General features: G+C 38.0%; 1 protein-coding gene across 4 annotated transcripts in view; it reads right to left on the bottom strand.

Moving 5' to 3' along the window:
- Window positions 1–16,551, bottom strand: part of ksr1a (kinase suppressor of ras 1a) — a 39,565-nt gene that overhangs the window by 10,790 nt on the left and 12,224 nt on the right. For 3 of the 4 annotated variants that reach the window (XM_051907995.1, XM_051907997.1, XM_051907996.1), the window contains exons 2-7: window positions 9,600–9,740; window positions 6,430–6,577; window positions 4,112–4,574; window positions 1,561–1,736; window positions 1,075–1,144; window positions 879–962 (exon numbers count right to left, since the gene is read on the bottom strand). In XM_051907995.1, coding sequence (XP_051763955.1) covers window positions 879–962; window positions 1,075–1,144; window positions 1,561–1,736; window positions 4,112–4,574; window positions 6,430–6,577; window positions 9,600–9,740 — 1,082 coding nt within the window. Of the gene's footprint in view, window positions 1–878; window positions 963–1,074; window positions 1,145–1,560; window positions 1,737–4,111; window positions 4,575–5,323; window positions 5,590–6,429; window positions 6,578–9,599; window positions 9,741–16,551 lie in introns of those variants that run through there. The other variant, XM_051907998.1, reaches the window with a different exon arrangement.

Raw genomic sequence — 16,551 nt, 5'->3', positions numbered from 1 at the left:
GGAAATATATAGAAACTGAATAAAGTTATCAAACACTTCAGTCTTCACTGCAGAAATTATAAATTACATATAAATTTATCCTTATTAGAAGCTAGAAAAAATTATTCAATAGCAGTGAGTGATTTTCCATGTCCATGTCTTTTGTACTTTGATTAACAATGATTAATAATGACAGACATCACAGCAGCTGGTTTATTAGGCTGCCGTCACTTTAAGATCTAACACACATGACGCGAATCTGACACACATCCGATGTCCTCACAACTCTTTACAGCCATTTAAGACTTTATTTAACTCATTTAAGACTGTGCTTACGAGGATACTCGACAAAACGGGCATTTTGGCATAATTTTGTGTGTTTTTGTCCTTTCAAGTGTGAAAGAGAACTGAATGCGCCCGACGCGCTGTCTGAATCGTCTTTCTGTGCGCACGAGTCATGTGTGTCTGTCACACAGACAGCGCTCCAGTACAGATTTACTTTTTTTTTTTTTTTGCGCCTTATCATCACGCTTGAATGGTTTAATAGCTCTTGAATGAATGATAGTGTGATCGTTTCGCTACTAAAGGATGTAATGCTAGCTAAAGGATGATGGAAAAAACGGACGCTGTGTTAATTGCATTAAAAATATTTAATATTATTTAAATAATATAAATATTTAATATATTTAATAAAAAAACAAGTAATTGCATTCAGACAAAATGATTTTAATTACTGCACTACAGTAAAGACAATTACATTACAATTACTGTAATGCAAATTCAGTAATGAAAAATGTTTTTAATATTAAAATAATTTCACAATGCAAATAAATTGTAATGGGCCTTAAAATTCACTTAATTTTTTAAACGCTATTCGCTTAATTTTTTAATTTTCTCACCTGCAGTGTTTACATTTCACCCCAAAGATCATGTTTTTCTGGCACACTTGACATGTCTGGGAGAGCCAAGACTTTGTAGAGAACCTATTAACAAAAACAAACACCTTTATGTTTATGTCTCCAGGACATAATTCTACAGTCATTTCCATTCTAGAAGATTTTGATTAGTGAAGTAAGCCCATAGGGGCGGGGTTACCTGTGAGTGACAGCCAGGCCGATGTCTCTCCGCAGAGCCTGAGGTGAACTACGGTGGACGGTAACATTATCTAGAGAGAGACAGAACAGACAGAGACAGTTTGAATGAGAGACTTTAATTTGAGTGTCTCTAAACAATACCGATTTAGACATAACAGAACCGCCAGATATACTAGACCTCCAAAGTACAACAAACACTGGTCTAGACTCAGTAGCAAACACTCAGTAAACAGCTGCGCTTTTACAAAGTGCTGCTGGTGAATCATTTACTCCTCTCCCTGAAAACCGCCAGTGATCGCAGGAGTATTTGTGTGTGTAGAGCAGGTGAGAGCTTCCTCTTCACTCTGAGAGGTTGAACTGTGACCTCAGTCTGATCAGCATTCAGCAGGCACTTCACTGCAGTCTGGTCTATTTGAATTGAAGATCTTCTCCTCAGTCAAGAACTATTCATGTGTCTGAAATGCTGTAATTGTGCTGTTGAACTCACTCCTCAGGCCGATGTACTCTTCCTGTAGTGTAGGAGTACCAGGCAAAGTGTACGGGGCCGTGGCGGGTGCCGCCCCAGGGGTCCGTGCAGAGAGAGTGGGCGAGCGTGATGGAGAGTCCTCACAACCGTTCCCATTAATTTGGACATTCAGAAACAGCTTGTTCTTCTTCACACACCTAAGAACAACAAAAGTCAGTGTGACCTCAGAGGGATCACAAAGAGTAGTGACCAAATGATATATTTGTCAGATCGATTAATCAGCTGATAGCTGGCTATTTTGGAATTATTGCATTAGTCTAGTATAACCAAAGACTTTATATATAGAAAGATGGTGCACTTGTATTATTATGAATGGGAGAAAGTGCAACACGCAATACGGAATAAGTACCGCCTTATAAATAAGAGCCAATCATAAATTGGTAAGGTCATCGCGTCACTGCAGCTGCGGTATGGTGAGAAATCGAGTCCCCCCAGGAATCGGGTCTCCTTTAGGACCCCGAGTGCTTTTATAAACGTACCCTAGAAAAAACATTACTGGTGTGCATCTTCCTATAGAGACACACTCTTAGGACTGCACATGCGCATTAGCTTGATCCAGCCTGAAAAATGCTGTTTTTTGTCATGATTTGAGCATTTAGAAACAAAATTTATGAGACAGTTGTTGTCAGATTTCATTGGTGATTTCAAATACGAAATTTAATCAAAAGCTTGGCAAATAGCTTTGGAGAATTTGATGTTTCCTCATTCAAAGAGATAGGAGCTGCACTTGCATGCCTGAGAGGCGTTTCAAAGATGGCCGCCAAGTGAAATGACTTGTCTTAAAGGGACTTTGGTATAACTGTGCCTGCTTGGTAAATTAAATAAAGCCTGAACATGCGCATTTCCTGTTTTAAAATATATTTTCGTCAATTTGGAGGGTTTGTTGTGTAAAATAAACATTTACTTAATTATCAAATTTATTTACATCTCAAAAATTATATTTATTATTATGTGATATATATATATATATATATATATATATATATATAATTATTCTCTCTCTATATATTAGCAAATAATTATATTATATTATATTAGCATAATATATAGTTTAGAAATTGTTGTTTCCATGTATGCTGATTTTCATCACTATGTAGTTTAACTCAACCATTTAGTACAATTTATATCTTTTTATGGTCTAATACTAATTACTAATTTCCAGCATTTAGCATTAGCGTTCAGATGAAAAGTTTTTTAAGATCATGAGACATTTTAGTTAAGTGTGTCCAAACTTTTGACTAATATATTGAAATCTAAATATTGGAATCAGCTGGTGAAACACCCATATTGGGCAAACACAAACAAAATGTCATGAAACATTCGGCAAGAAGAGTGTCGTTATTGTGTGGTCACATTGTTGGACCAAGTGGTCATGACATCATCACAGATTGCTATTAGTCACTGCACAGAAACATGCATGACTTATGAAAAATCACAGTTAGTGACTGTAAAATAATTCAAGTGATTTAACCCTGTAAAGTCTGACATATAAAATAATAACCTGAAAAATACAAAAATATTTAATGGATGAGTTCATGAGTTTGTTTTTTGTTCATATTTGATACATTTTTATGGCTCATACAGTATAATATAGGAGAATATGGAGCTTATACTCAACTCAAGGTGGAAAAACATCTTAATTTTACCCAGAGCAAAAATATACAATTTGGTGCAGTTGCTGATATTTATATGGCCAAAAAGATCTGAAAATTCTGATAGCTTGTAATGTAAACCAGTGAGATCTTTATAACAGTATAGAAGACTACTTACATAAAATGAATTTAAATGTCACTCTATATCTCCCAATAATATGTCTTAGGAAGACGATATTTAAAGGGATAGTTCACCCAAAAATGAAAATTCTGTCATCATTTACTTACCCTCAAGTTGTTACAAACCTGTATGAATTTCTTTGTTCTGCTGAACACAAGATATTTGGAAAAATGTTTGTAACCAAACAGATCTCGTCCCCCAATTACTATCATAGTAGGAAAAATAAATACTATGTTAGTCAATAGGGGGCAAGATCTGTTTGGTTACTGACATTTTTCCAAATATCTTCCTTTGTGTTCAGCAGAACAAAGAAATTAATTCAGGTTTGTAACAACTTGAGGGTGAGTAAATGATGACAGAATGTTCATTTTTGGGTGAACTATCCCTTTAAATCTGTAGTTTTATGATCAAACCTCTGTAGTTTTTTTTGTGGAGGCAAAACATTTAATGCAATGCAATACAATGATTGAGAGATGTACAAATAAACATTCCTCAAAAGCCTGATGTATCATATTTGATGCTCAAATTTTAACATGATTTTTTTCTAAAAATGATGTATGGTTAATCAAGTAAACCAAAGTTCAGATCATGTTGATATTTTAGAGGCTTTAGAAATGTGTGACATCAAATATGATACAGTAGGCTTTGCAGTGTTAAATACTTTTACAAAGTACATTTGATGTCCCTATTTGTAGTATGACAATGTTTGTACTCTGTGGTTCATTTCCTCATGACCTACTTGTTAGTGGGCGTGTCTTCGATGCGGTGGCCGAGCTGACTCTCGTGACTCTTGCTGCGGGTCAGCGAGATGTTGGGGAGGAGGTGCAAAACTTTGCGGGAGGGAGGAGGAGGGGTGCAGGGAGGCTTGAGGCGGTGTCTCCTCCGTGAGGGCGGGGTTATGGGCGGAGTCGAGGTGTGTCCGGTGAGTCTGACAGGCCGGGAGCTGTAATACGGACTGGGATCGGTCAGACTCTCTGCGTAACCGTGGTAGATATGAGCCTCGCCGGGCGACAGGATGTAGCGGGGGTATGGGCAGGTGGTGAGGGGCGTGGAGGGTGTGGTCAGGGGTCGGGCCAGAGGGGAAGGGCTGTGGGGTCGCAGGGAACCTCCTAGTAATGGAATCTGGTCCACTGGAGTCAAGCCGCCACTGTCCCGCCTCATGGGCTCTGAGAACCAACAGCCGCTGTCCTCTTTAAACTCTCCTAAAGGTAATAGAATTACAGTCAATTCAGAAGAAATACATTATTTAGATTAGGGCTGCAAGATATATTGAAATAAAATCAATACTGCATTATGGCTCAGTGCAATTTTGAATTTAAAAAGACTTTGATTTAATTAAATAAATATATGCATTACTGGCTCATCCACACACTTATAGCTCATGATACAGAGCTTCACTGGACCACAAGCTTTCACTCTGAAACTGGCAGCGCATGCATCCATTGAATGTCTCAGTTGAGCATTATTTATTTGCATTCGGTACATTTCACTGTGGATTCTTTGGTAAATCAATCGCATTTCGGCGCAGGCTTTGCAAAAGCTGATCTGATATGTAATGATTCATGTACAGTCAGATGTTCTGTGTCAGTAAATCAAACCAGTGACTAAACGGTCAACTTCACGTTGTTTCTCACAGTAGGATGAAAATAATCTGTTGTTTAAACAGAGATTAAATTATATATAGAATGCGATCAAAGAACGCTCCCTTTACAATCGCTGGAGCTGTCAATCAAACAGCGCGAGTTTATCAGTGATTGAGTTCTGGACACGTGTCAAAACTTTTGGTAAACATTTGGTAAACATTCCTGTATTTCTACATGGCGCAATTTATATAACTTACCAGAAAAAGTAGATATCGCAATGTCAGTTTTTTCTAATACTGTGCAGCCCTAATTGAGATATTAAAGGATTAGTCCACTTTTAAATAAACTTTTCCTGATAATTTACTCACCCCCATGTCATCCAAGATGTTCATGTCTTTCTTTCTTCAGTCGAAAAGAAATTAAGGTTTTTGACGAAAACATTCCAGGATTATTCTCCTTATAGTGGACTTCAATGGCCTCCAAACGGTTGAAGGTCAAAATTACAGTTTCAGTGCCGCTTCAAAGGGCTTTAAACGATACCAGACGAAGAATAAGGGTCTTATCTAGCGAAACGATCGATCATTTTCGAAAAAAATTGTAAATGTATATGCTTTATATAAACAAATGTTCGCCTTCTAAGTACTTCCGCCAAAACCGCATTTCCGTATTCTCCAAAAAGTTTACGCTGTATGTCCTACGCCTACCCGGAAAAAAATTAACTGGCGCTGCGTTCGTTCCGTAAGTACAATAGGGAATGCGTAGGACATACAGCGTAAACTTTACGGAAATGCGGTTTTGGCGGAAGCACTTAGAAGGAGAACATTTGTTTATATAAAGCATATACATTTACATTTATTTCGAAAATGACCGATCGTTACGCTAGATAAGACCCTTATTCCTCGTCTGGTATCTTTTAAAGCTCTTTGAAGCGGCACTGAAAATGTAATTTTGACCTTCAACCGTTTGAAGGCCATTGAAGTCCACTATAAGGAGAATAATCCTGGAATGTTTTCGTCAAAAACCTTAATTTCTTTTCGACTGAAGAAAGAAAGACATGAACATCTTGGATGCCATGGGGGTGAGTAAATTATCAGGAAAAGTTTATTTAAAAGTGGACTAATCCTTTAAAGTCACCATGATATCAAAATTGACAATTATAATTTGTATTGCAATATTTATTATAAACTATTAATCCATGCATATCTTTTTTTTTTTTTTTTAAATCACCTGCCCTCATAATTTTTAATCAATTACTTACTTATTTACTTACTGGCGCGAGGGCGGGCAACCTGTCACTCACATGACATCACAGCACAGCAAATCTCAACCATCCAATCAATTCTATATGGACAAAATCAAGTCTCGCCCTACATTTTTTTCTTGTTCGAGAAGCCGTTTTACTTGGATAAACATCATAATAGGGAAGAAAAGACTATCGTAGCTTCTGTTTCATGCTGACTTTAAGTGAACCCACCTGACTCAGAGGCACTCTTTAAACAGTTGAGGGCTGCACACAGCCTGGTGCACTCCTCTGAACTGGAGCCCAGCCGTCTCATGGTTTCCTTCACCTGACTGCCGGGCATCTGCAGCAGAGCATCCAATGACAGCTTCACGTTCACTGTCTGAAGAGAGCGGGAGGAAGGAGAGAATGACAGTGAGTCTGGTCTAAAATAGCTTTTTAAACATGCTTCTGCAATGTGAAGAAAAAGCAATCAGCAAGATCCTGACATAATCCTAACAGACAGAGGGTTATTCAACAGGTGATTTAGGGTCACATACACCACGCACTCGCAGTTCATTCTCGTGAATAAAGCTCTCCACCTCTTCAAATTCCCAGGACACATGACCTCCTAGACTAATTAATCCGAGTCCCTAATTACAAACCTGTGTGTGTGATTGATTTGAAGTGAGGGTCTCCTGAGACTTTACTGATATTAATATCATATTAGCCCAGAATTACTCACACAATCATGCTGTAAATGCATGATGAATCTCACAAACTGATATTTTTGGTGGGGCTTTTGACATGTTTAATGCCAATCATAATGTAGAGAGCACAGGATATGATGTTGTGGAGAAGAGTCATAAGGGTGATCATGAAAAGACACAAGCCAGAATACAGCTAAATGTGTCGGATCATGCATGCTAACCTCCAGGCCACAACTTCAACAACTTATTGTTTTTTAGTTTATTATGGATCTGGCCTGTTGACATGTATGTGACACACAGTCTCATACTGCACATATGCAACTGATCTCGCGGAGCATAAAAAAAATAAAAAAATAAAACAAAGAAAAGAGGAGAGTTCATTGTTGTCCGTGAGAATGGAAGCTTTAATGTAATGTAGGAGTAGAGCAGCGTCAGAAAGAGAGAGAGGGAGAGGCTGACTCAGCATGTTGGGTAATTAGAGTTGGTGTATCTCGGGTCTGCTGGGAATGTGGCTGTAGCCAAACTGCCAAAATACAGCCGATTTTCTAATTCCTCAGCTTTACTCAAAGATATTGAACTACAAAGCTTGAAAACACACAAAACATATACTTTATCAATGCCCTGATTACGTTTTTATTAGCAAATTCGATTTGGTCCAGCCTCACACATTGAAAGACCTGATATTGTTTATTTGGACACCTGATCTTTTGTTCTTATCTTTAATATGTAAGAAAGTGGTAGGACTGTCTTGGTTGTGTGTATATAAACACATATTTTTGTATTTAAAAAACAAACAAACAAACAAACAAGAAAACAAGGCCATAATCTGTAGTTTACATATACAGTGCCACTTGAAAGTTTGTGAACCCCTTTGCAGAATCTGTGAAAATGTGAAAAATTTGAACAAAATAAGAGAGATCATACAAAATCCATGTTATTTTTTATTTAGTACTGTCCTGATTAAGATATTTTACATAAAAGATGTTTATATAATTCACAAGACAAAAAAAATAGCTGAATTTATTAAAATAACCCCATTCAAAAGTTTTTGAACCATTAATTCTTAATACTGTGTGGTTACCTGGATGATCTACGACTGTTTTTTTGTTGTGTGATGGTTGTTCATGAGTCCCTTGTTTGTTCTGAACAGTTAAACTGAGCTCTGTTCTTCAGAAAAAATCTCCAGGTCCTGCAGATTCTTCAGATTTCCAGCATTTTTTGCATATTTGAACCCTTTCCAGCAGTGACTGAATGATTTTGAGATCCATCTTTTCACACTGAGGACAACTGAGGGACTCAAACACAACTATTAAAAAAGGTTCAAACATTCACTGATGCTCCAGAAGGAAACACGATGCATTAATAGTCAGGAGTGAAAACTTTTGAACAGGATGAAGATGTCCAAATTTTTCTTATTTTGTTTAAATATCAATTTTCTTCATTTAGTACTGCCCTTTGGAAGCAACAGAAGATACCTACATGTTTCCCGGAAGACAAATTAAGTACAATTTACCTTGATCTTCAAATTCCAAAAGTTTTCACCCCCCCCGGCTCTTAATGCATCGTGTTTCCTTCTGGAGCATCAGTGAATGTTTGAACCTTTTGTAATAGTTGTGTTTGAGTCCCTGAATTGTCCTCAGTGTGAAAAGATGGATCTCAAAATCATACAGTCACTGCTGGAAAGGGTTCAAATATGCAAAAAATCCACGAAAACTGAAGAATCTGCAGGACCTGGAGGATTTTTCTGAAGAACAGAGCTCAGTTTAACTGCTCAGAACAAACAAGGGACTCATGAACAACCATCACAAAACAAAAAAACAGTCGTAGATCATCCAGGTAACCACACACAGTATTAACAATCAATGGTTCACAAACTTTTGAACGGGGTCATTTTAATAAATTCAGCTATTTTTTTGTCTTGTGAATTATATGTAAATAGCTTTTATGTAAAATATCTTACTCAGGACAGTACTAAATAAAAAATAACATGCATTTTGTATTATCTCTTTTATTTTGTTCAAATTTTTCACATTTTCACAGATTCTGCAAAGGGGTTCACAAACTTTCAAGTGGCACTGTAATAATATCCAATAAATATATATAAATATAAATTCTCTTTATGCAAAATAAGTAACATTTAATTAAAATATAAAATGTCAAATATACAGTAGCTTTACACAGGCATAAAACATGTACAGTATTTTTTTTTTTTAATATTCAAAATGTATTATTTGACTTTGATGTAAAATGTGATCCAGTGACAAATATGACCATTGACTGGCTTTGTGAGAGTCATCTTGTTACATTTATCATTTGAATATCTGGTAATCAGAAACATACATGATAGGTAACATTATATAAACACACAATATACATTATCAAAGTACCTGATAGCACCTGATATGGATTTCATTTTTTGCATTATATAGGCATTAAAATTTATTATTATAATTATTTATAATTTTCATTTTCATTTATTCAATTTTGGTGTGAAATATTACCCAGACAAATCTGAACATTGATTGGCTTTGTGAGAGTCACCTTGTTACATTCTTGAGTTGTATTTGTATGTGTCAAAAATAGGTCACATTACCAAAGCCCTGAATATTTACAGGCAAACCATTAAAAACACCTGATATGAATTTAGCTGAAAAGACACATAATTATTCCCTCCTCTTCAACACACACACACACACACACACACACACAAGTTACCTCTATAAGCTCAGGTCTGACGTTGATGGTGCGTAACCAGTCCTCCAGCCGTGGGTAGCTGTTCAGAGCCGGCGGCCTTTCTGTGTCTGGCACCTTTCGCTTACACTGCAGCTGTTTACAGATGTACTTCATGAGCTTGACCTGCAGGGGGCAGCAGAGCACAAAGCAGATGAGGGAGGGGCCGGTCAGAGGAGGGGCGGAGCCTGAGAGAGGCCTTTATTGCCTCTGCGGGTTTCACATTCAACCAAAGGACAATTTCACATACAGCTGTGTGAACTCAGATTTTTGAAGACAGACAAGTGTTACATGAGCATGATGGATATTACAAAAGACATGCAATCAAGTCAATTTAGATTTAAAGGAATAGTTCACCCAAAAATGAAAATTCTGTCATCATTTATTCACCCTCAAGTTGTTCCAAACCTGTATGAAATTCTTTGTTCTGCTGAACACAGATGAAGATATTTGGAAGAACGTCAGTAACCAAACAGCTCTCGCCCCCATTGACTACCACAGTAGGAAAAATTAAAACTATGGTAGTCAATGGGGGGCAAGATCTGTTTAGTTACTGACATTCTTCCTTTGTGTTCAGCAGAACAAAGAAATTCATACAGGTTTGGAACAACATGAGGGTGCATAAATAATGACAGAATTTTCATTTTTGGGTGAACTATCCCTTTAATGACAGGCCCTAATGATGTGGATATGAAATCTCAAAGAATGCATGTTCTGTCAGAATGGAAGATGTCAATTAATCAAAGTCACAATACATCGAATACAGCACCGATCGAACCAAAGCTTTGCATTACTGCAGTGTCTCTCATCAGCCAGATTTCAGCGTCAGTCGCACCTGCAAATAACACAGCATCAGAGCGCACGCAGTTTGAAATCTGACTGGATTTTCTCTCCCTCTCTCTTTTTTGTGCTCCCCTTCAGCAAACAGGGCTGTCAGCTATAAATAACTGTTATTATATGGAAGGGAGCTGCAGCCCTCCTCATGGGGGCGACTGCACTGCTGGCATGGCAACTGAGTGTCATCGGAACACTGCGCTGACGGTGGGAACGTTCTGACATCACAGCTCCACGAGACGCAGAGTTCACACGGAGGCTAAGACGGCAGTCCGTCTCGTCGAACGCGGCCATCGCCGTCTGCTTCCAGTTTCATATTCCGCCGAATGCGCCGATTTAGGGATGCAGGATTTTTCCCCATTACAGCCTGTAAGGATTAGGGATGAGTGAGACTAGTTGACTAAATGATACTGCTGCTACTAGTCGACATTGGAAATACTAGTCATTTACATTTTTTTTATGTTTTGCTTTATATTTTTTTCCAAATGCTACATTTAAATTACTGTCATGCTAATGATTCAATTTAAAAATATTACATTATTTTGAAAAGTATTTGTTGACACAAAATCATTTCATTTTACCTGAGACTTTGCATGTGTTATTCGTGGCGGGCAAAAGAGAAATGCCCATTTGGAAGACGAGGAGATGGAGTATTTTGACTTTAAAGAAAACTGAAACATTTTGTGCAGGCTATTTCAATCTGGCATATAACAATTAAGCTTGCATGTTTATGAGGGACAATACCGGTATGAAATTTTATACTAGTTTAAAGGGGAAACATTATGAATGAAACTTACTTGACAACAAGAGATCCTATATCAATATCCTAATGAATAGAATATTCTTAAATAATGTATAGTTGCCAGTACACATCAAGCTTTTCTTGTGATTTTGTCACCTGTCATGTGTACAGTTACTTTTATACACAAGAAGTGCAATCAAACAGATGCGAAAGCGCTGGCCTTGGAAACAAACAACAATATCTTGACATGCTGACTTATGTTAACTAACTTTTATTTGAGGAATTCTGTTTATAATATTAAAATTAGTGCTGTCAAATTGATTAATCGCATCTAACAAAGTTTGTAAATATATATATGTGTTTGTGTGTATATATATTAGTCAAATCGATTAATTATTAGTCAAATCGATTAGGCATTAGTCAACTCGATTAATCACGATTAATCGCATATAACATGCAAGTTCGTAAATATGTGTGTGTGTGTGTGTGTACATATATTTACGAACTTGTATGGTATATGCGATTAATCATGATTAGTCGATTTGACTAGCGATTAATCGATTTGACTAATATCAATTAACAAGAAAAAATGATTAATCACGTGATTATAATGCGTGTATATATTTATACACATACACATATATTTACGAACTTGTATGTTATATGCGATTAATCGTGATTAATCGATTTGACTAATGACTAATCACGTGATTAATCATTTTTTCTTGTTCGAGAAGCCGTTTTACTTGGATTTACATTACAACAGAGAATAAAAGACTATCGCAACTTCCGTTTCATGCCGACTTTAATGTACAATGATCATAATGCAAGGCAAGAACAGCACATGTATACGATTTATTTTTCAGGAGCATTCAGAGTGGGATTTAACTTTTATTCAGAGATTAAGTAGGCTATTTCAAATGGATCGCTTATACAGACTAGTCGGTTGCAAAAATTTCTGTTTAAGCATTATGGAAATTAGTCTTGGCGCACATTCCTAGTAAAGATCGTTCTGGATAATAAACACAGTTGGGAAAGCTCCCAAATCTTGCACAAACAAACTGCACTGGCTTGGAACTGACAGGAATTTTCCAGCTCGGTGCAGAATGCTGACCCACCTCAAATTCACCGATGCACTCAAAAAACCACACCTATTCCCTCGTTCTGCCTGTATCCAGCTTCCTGGATGGGCCGCACGGACACCTCAGCAGAACAGAAGCGCTGATGACGCAGTGAGACAGAAAGAAGGGAAGGGGGGAAAATAGTGGGAGAGAGAGAGAGAGAGAACGAGAGGGTAGGGTGAGAGGAGGGCTCACCTGCTGTGACAGTTCAGGTCAGTGGCTCACTGACGCACAGAGGCCCGTTACCATGAGGCCGACGGCCATAAAACGAGTCATCCTTTCACACTTCCCCCTCCGCCGCCCCCCATCCCACTGCTGCCGCCTGCAATCACTGCTTTAATGAGAACAGCACGCTTATACATGCATTAAACAGACACACTTCATCCCTCTATCATCATTACCAGATACAGCAACAAATACGCATAGAATATATAAACTGATCCCTGCATATTTAAACTGATTACTTGCCTATATGTTCAAACTGACCTCTGCATACTAATATACTCCATATAAATTTAAACTGATCCCAAAATCATATTCAAATTGATTGTTATTAGTGATCGACCGATATTGATTTTTTTAGAACCGATACCGATACCGATAATTTGTGTGTTTATGTGCCCGATAACCGGTATACAGAACCGACATTTATTTACCGTTATACTTCTGTTTTTGACACGATTACAACACCACTGAACTGAACAAACCATTTTATTTATAACAATCACTCCCTCCTTGCATAGAAAACAAAACAAATCTTATTTATACACCAATCAATTTTGTTAATTTTAATCTTCATATTACAAAAATAATTTTATTTATAAAAAGCATCAGCAGCAACACTAATGTTAACAATAAGCAAAATAAATGTAGAATGTCTAATGTTTTCAAATGGAGAAAATAAAGACAGAAGTCATATCAACTTTGCATAAATGTAATACTTCATTTTAAACTACAGTTTTAGTAGATTTATAAGCTGTTTAATAGGCTAAAGAGTGAAGAATAATTCGCTGGATAATGTTAAATAACTGAATAATATTCTCTGGAATTTTATCTATGCATTTACACAGAACTATACTCAAACTGCGATCGCTCGTGGATTTAATAAATAATTTCCATAGGGTTGTGTTTACTTGGATGTTTATTAGCGAATTAATGGTTATATAGTAAATGTTTATATAATTACGGTGTTTTAAACAAGTGAATCTTGTTAAAAGTTACATGCGGTGGCCGTGCTGGAGCATTTCCTGAGCATCAACCCGCTGAGTGAACAGCAAAATGCAGACGACTTCACGAGACTAAGGATAAGCATAGACAACAGAGAGAGAATTATTTCCAACATGTGCTCATTCATGGCTGTATTATTTAATTCATGCAAAGTTACATCTTTATTGGGACAGGACTTGACGGATTATCTTACATGACTCCATAAGCTTGTCTCTATTTCTTAGAGACAAGCGGCATAAACTAGCTACATTTCAGGCATTTATGTAACACATCTAATTTGTGCATTGATGGCTGGTATTTTAAATAAAGTTTACTAATTATAGCAAAGCAGGTAAGTATACTTTACCTGTGCACGCCGTTGTCTCATCTCCCCTCAGATGCGCTGTAATGGCGATCCTGTGCGCAATTCTCAAAACACCCACAAGATGGCGGCTTTTATCAGTAAATCCATTATTACAAAACCGATATCCGATTATGGTAAAATGCTTAAATAGCGGGGAAAATATCGGTAAATGGATATATCGATGGATCTCTAATTGTTATACATCTGCTCCCTCACACACTATATGTGCAAACTGATCCACACATACCAAAACTCATCTTTATATACTTAAAATGATCCCCATTGAACCCTGCATACTCAAACTTATCCTTTCACTCAGTCACTATATACTCAAACTGATCCTTATATACTTAAAATGATGCGCACATACTTAATGGATCCCTGCGTACTCAGACTAATAACTATACACTCAAATTGATCCTTATATACTTAAAATGATGCCCACATACTTAATGGATCTCTGCGTACTCAAACTAATAACTATAAACTGAAATTGATCCTTTGTGATAGTCTTTTCTTCTCTATTGTGATGTAAACCCAAATTAAATGACTTCTTGAACAAGAAAAAATGTAGGGCGTGACTTAATTTTGTCCATCAGGAATTGATTGGATGGTTGTGGTTTGCTATTGGTCGATCTCATGTGAGTGACAGGTTGTCCTGCCCTCGTGCCAGTAAACACGTCATCAGAGAAGAGAAGAGATGCCACTGCACGAGGGAGGGGAAGGTATTTTGATTAAAGATTATGAGGGCACATAAATTTTTTTTAAATATTTATGAGCACAGATAAATCATTTATAATAAATACTGCAATATTCCATAAAAAAACAAGAATGATCAATTTTGATTTCATGGTGACCTAAAAATGATGCCCACATAAATAACCTGATCACTATATACTTAGATTGATCACTATAGTTGGTGCCGATAGCCTCGTGGGCAGCGCACCGACATATAGCACCATTGCGTTTCGTGCAACCCGAGTTCGAGTCCCAGCTCGCGGATATTTCCCAATCCCGTCCCCCTCGCTTTCTCCTACTTCGCTTCCTGTCTGCTTCCTGTCCTATCAAAATAAAGGCAAAAATGGCAAAATATACACCAATCAGGCATAACATTATGACCACAGACAGGTGAAGTGAATAACACTGATTATCTCTTCATCACGGCACCTGTTAGTGGGTGGGATATATTAGGCAGCAAGTAAACATTTTGTCCTCAAAGTTGATGTGTTAGAAGCAGGAAAAATGGGTAAGCGTAAGGATTTGAGCGAGTTTGACAAGGGCCAAATTGTGATGGCTAGACGTCTTGGTCTCCAAAACTACAGCTCTTGTTGGGTGTTCCCGGTCTGCAGTGGTCAGTGTCTATCAAAACTGGTCAAAGGAAGGAACAGTGGTGAAGCGGCGACAGAGTCATGGGCGACCAAGGCTCATTGATGCACGTGGGAAGCGAAGGCTGGCCCGTGTGGTCCGATCCAACAGACGAGCTACTGTAGCTCAAATTGCTCAAGAAGTTAATGCTGGTTCTGATAGAAAGGTGTCAGAATACACAGTGCAACGCAGTTTGTTGCGTATGGGGCTGCATAGCCGCAGACCAGTCAGGGTGCCCATGCTGACTCCTGTCCACTGTCGAAAGTGCCAACAGTGGGCACATGAGCATCAGAACTGGACCACGGAGCAATGAAGAAGGTGGCCTGGTCAGATGGATCATGTTTTCCTTTACATCACATGGATGGCCGGGTGCATGTGCGTCGCTTACCTGGGGAACACATGGCACCAGGATGCACTATGGGAAGAAGGCAAGCCAGCGGAGGCAGTGTGATGCTTTGGGCAATGTTCTGCTGGGAAACCTTGGGTCCTGCCATCCATGTGGATGTTACTTTGACACGTACCACCTACCTAAGCATTGTTGCAGACCATGTACACCCTTTCATGGAAATGGTATTCCCTGGTGGCTGTGGCCTCTTTCAGCAGGATAATGCATCCTGCCACAAAGCAAAAATGGTTCAGGAATGGTTTGAGGAGCACAACAACGAGTTTGAGGTGTTGACTCGGCCTCCAAATTCCCCAGATCTCAATCCAATCGAGCATCTGTGGGATGTGCTGAATAAACAAGTCCGATCCATGGAGGCTCCACCTCGCAACTTACAAGACTTAAAGGATCTGCTGCTAACATCTCGGTCCCAGATACCACAGCACACCTTCAGAGGTCTAGTGGAGTCCATGCATCGATGGGTCAGGGCTGTTGTGGCAGCAAAAAGGGGACCAACACAATATTAGGAAGGTGGTCATAATGTTATGCCTGACCGGTGTATTTAAACTGATTCCAAAATAGTCAAACTGATTCCTTAATACGCTATATATGCAAACTGATTTCCACATCAAAATTCATCCCATAATTATACTCAAACGGAAGCCAAATACTCATACTGATCCCTGCTACTCAAATTGATCCCCACAGACTGATAACTATATACTCAAACTGATGTTTATATACTTTATGATACCCACATAGTCAAACTGCCATCTTGGCATAATCACACTGATCCCACAAACTCCCAAAATACTACTATGTAAGCTATATATCCAAAAGGATTCCCACAAACTTGAACTGATATCTACATCTTCAAATGATCCATACATACTCAAATACTCCATCCGTTCCTTACCAAACTA

Source organism: Ctenopharyngodon idella, chromosome 10, assembly GCF_019924925.1.
Source record: "Ctenopharyngodon idella isolate HZGC_01 chromosome 10, HZGC01, whole genome shotgun sequence".
In the NCBI taxonomy this organism is placed as follows: Eukaryota; Metazoa; Chordata; class Actinopteri; order Cypriniformes; family Xenocyprididae; genus Ctenopharyngodon; species Ctenopharyngodon idella.
Note: the sequence above shows the minus strand (reverse complement) of the source record. Positions and strands in the feature narration are given on the sequence as shown.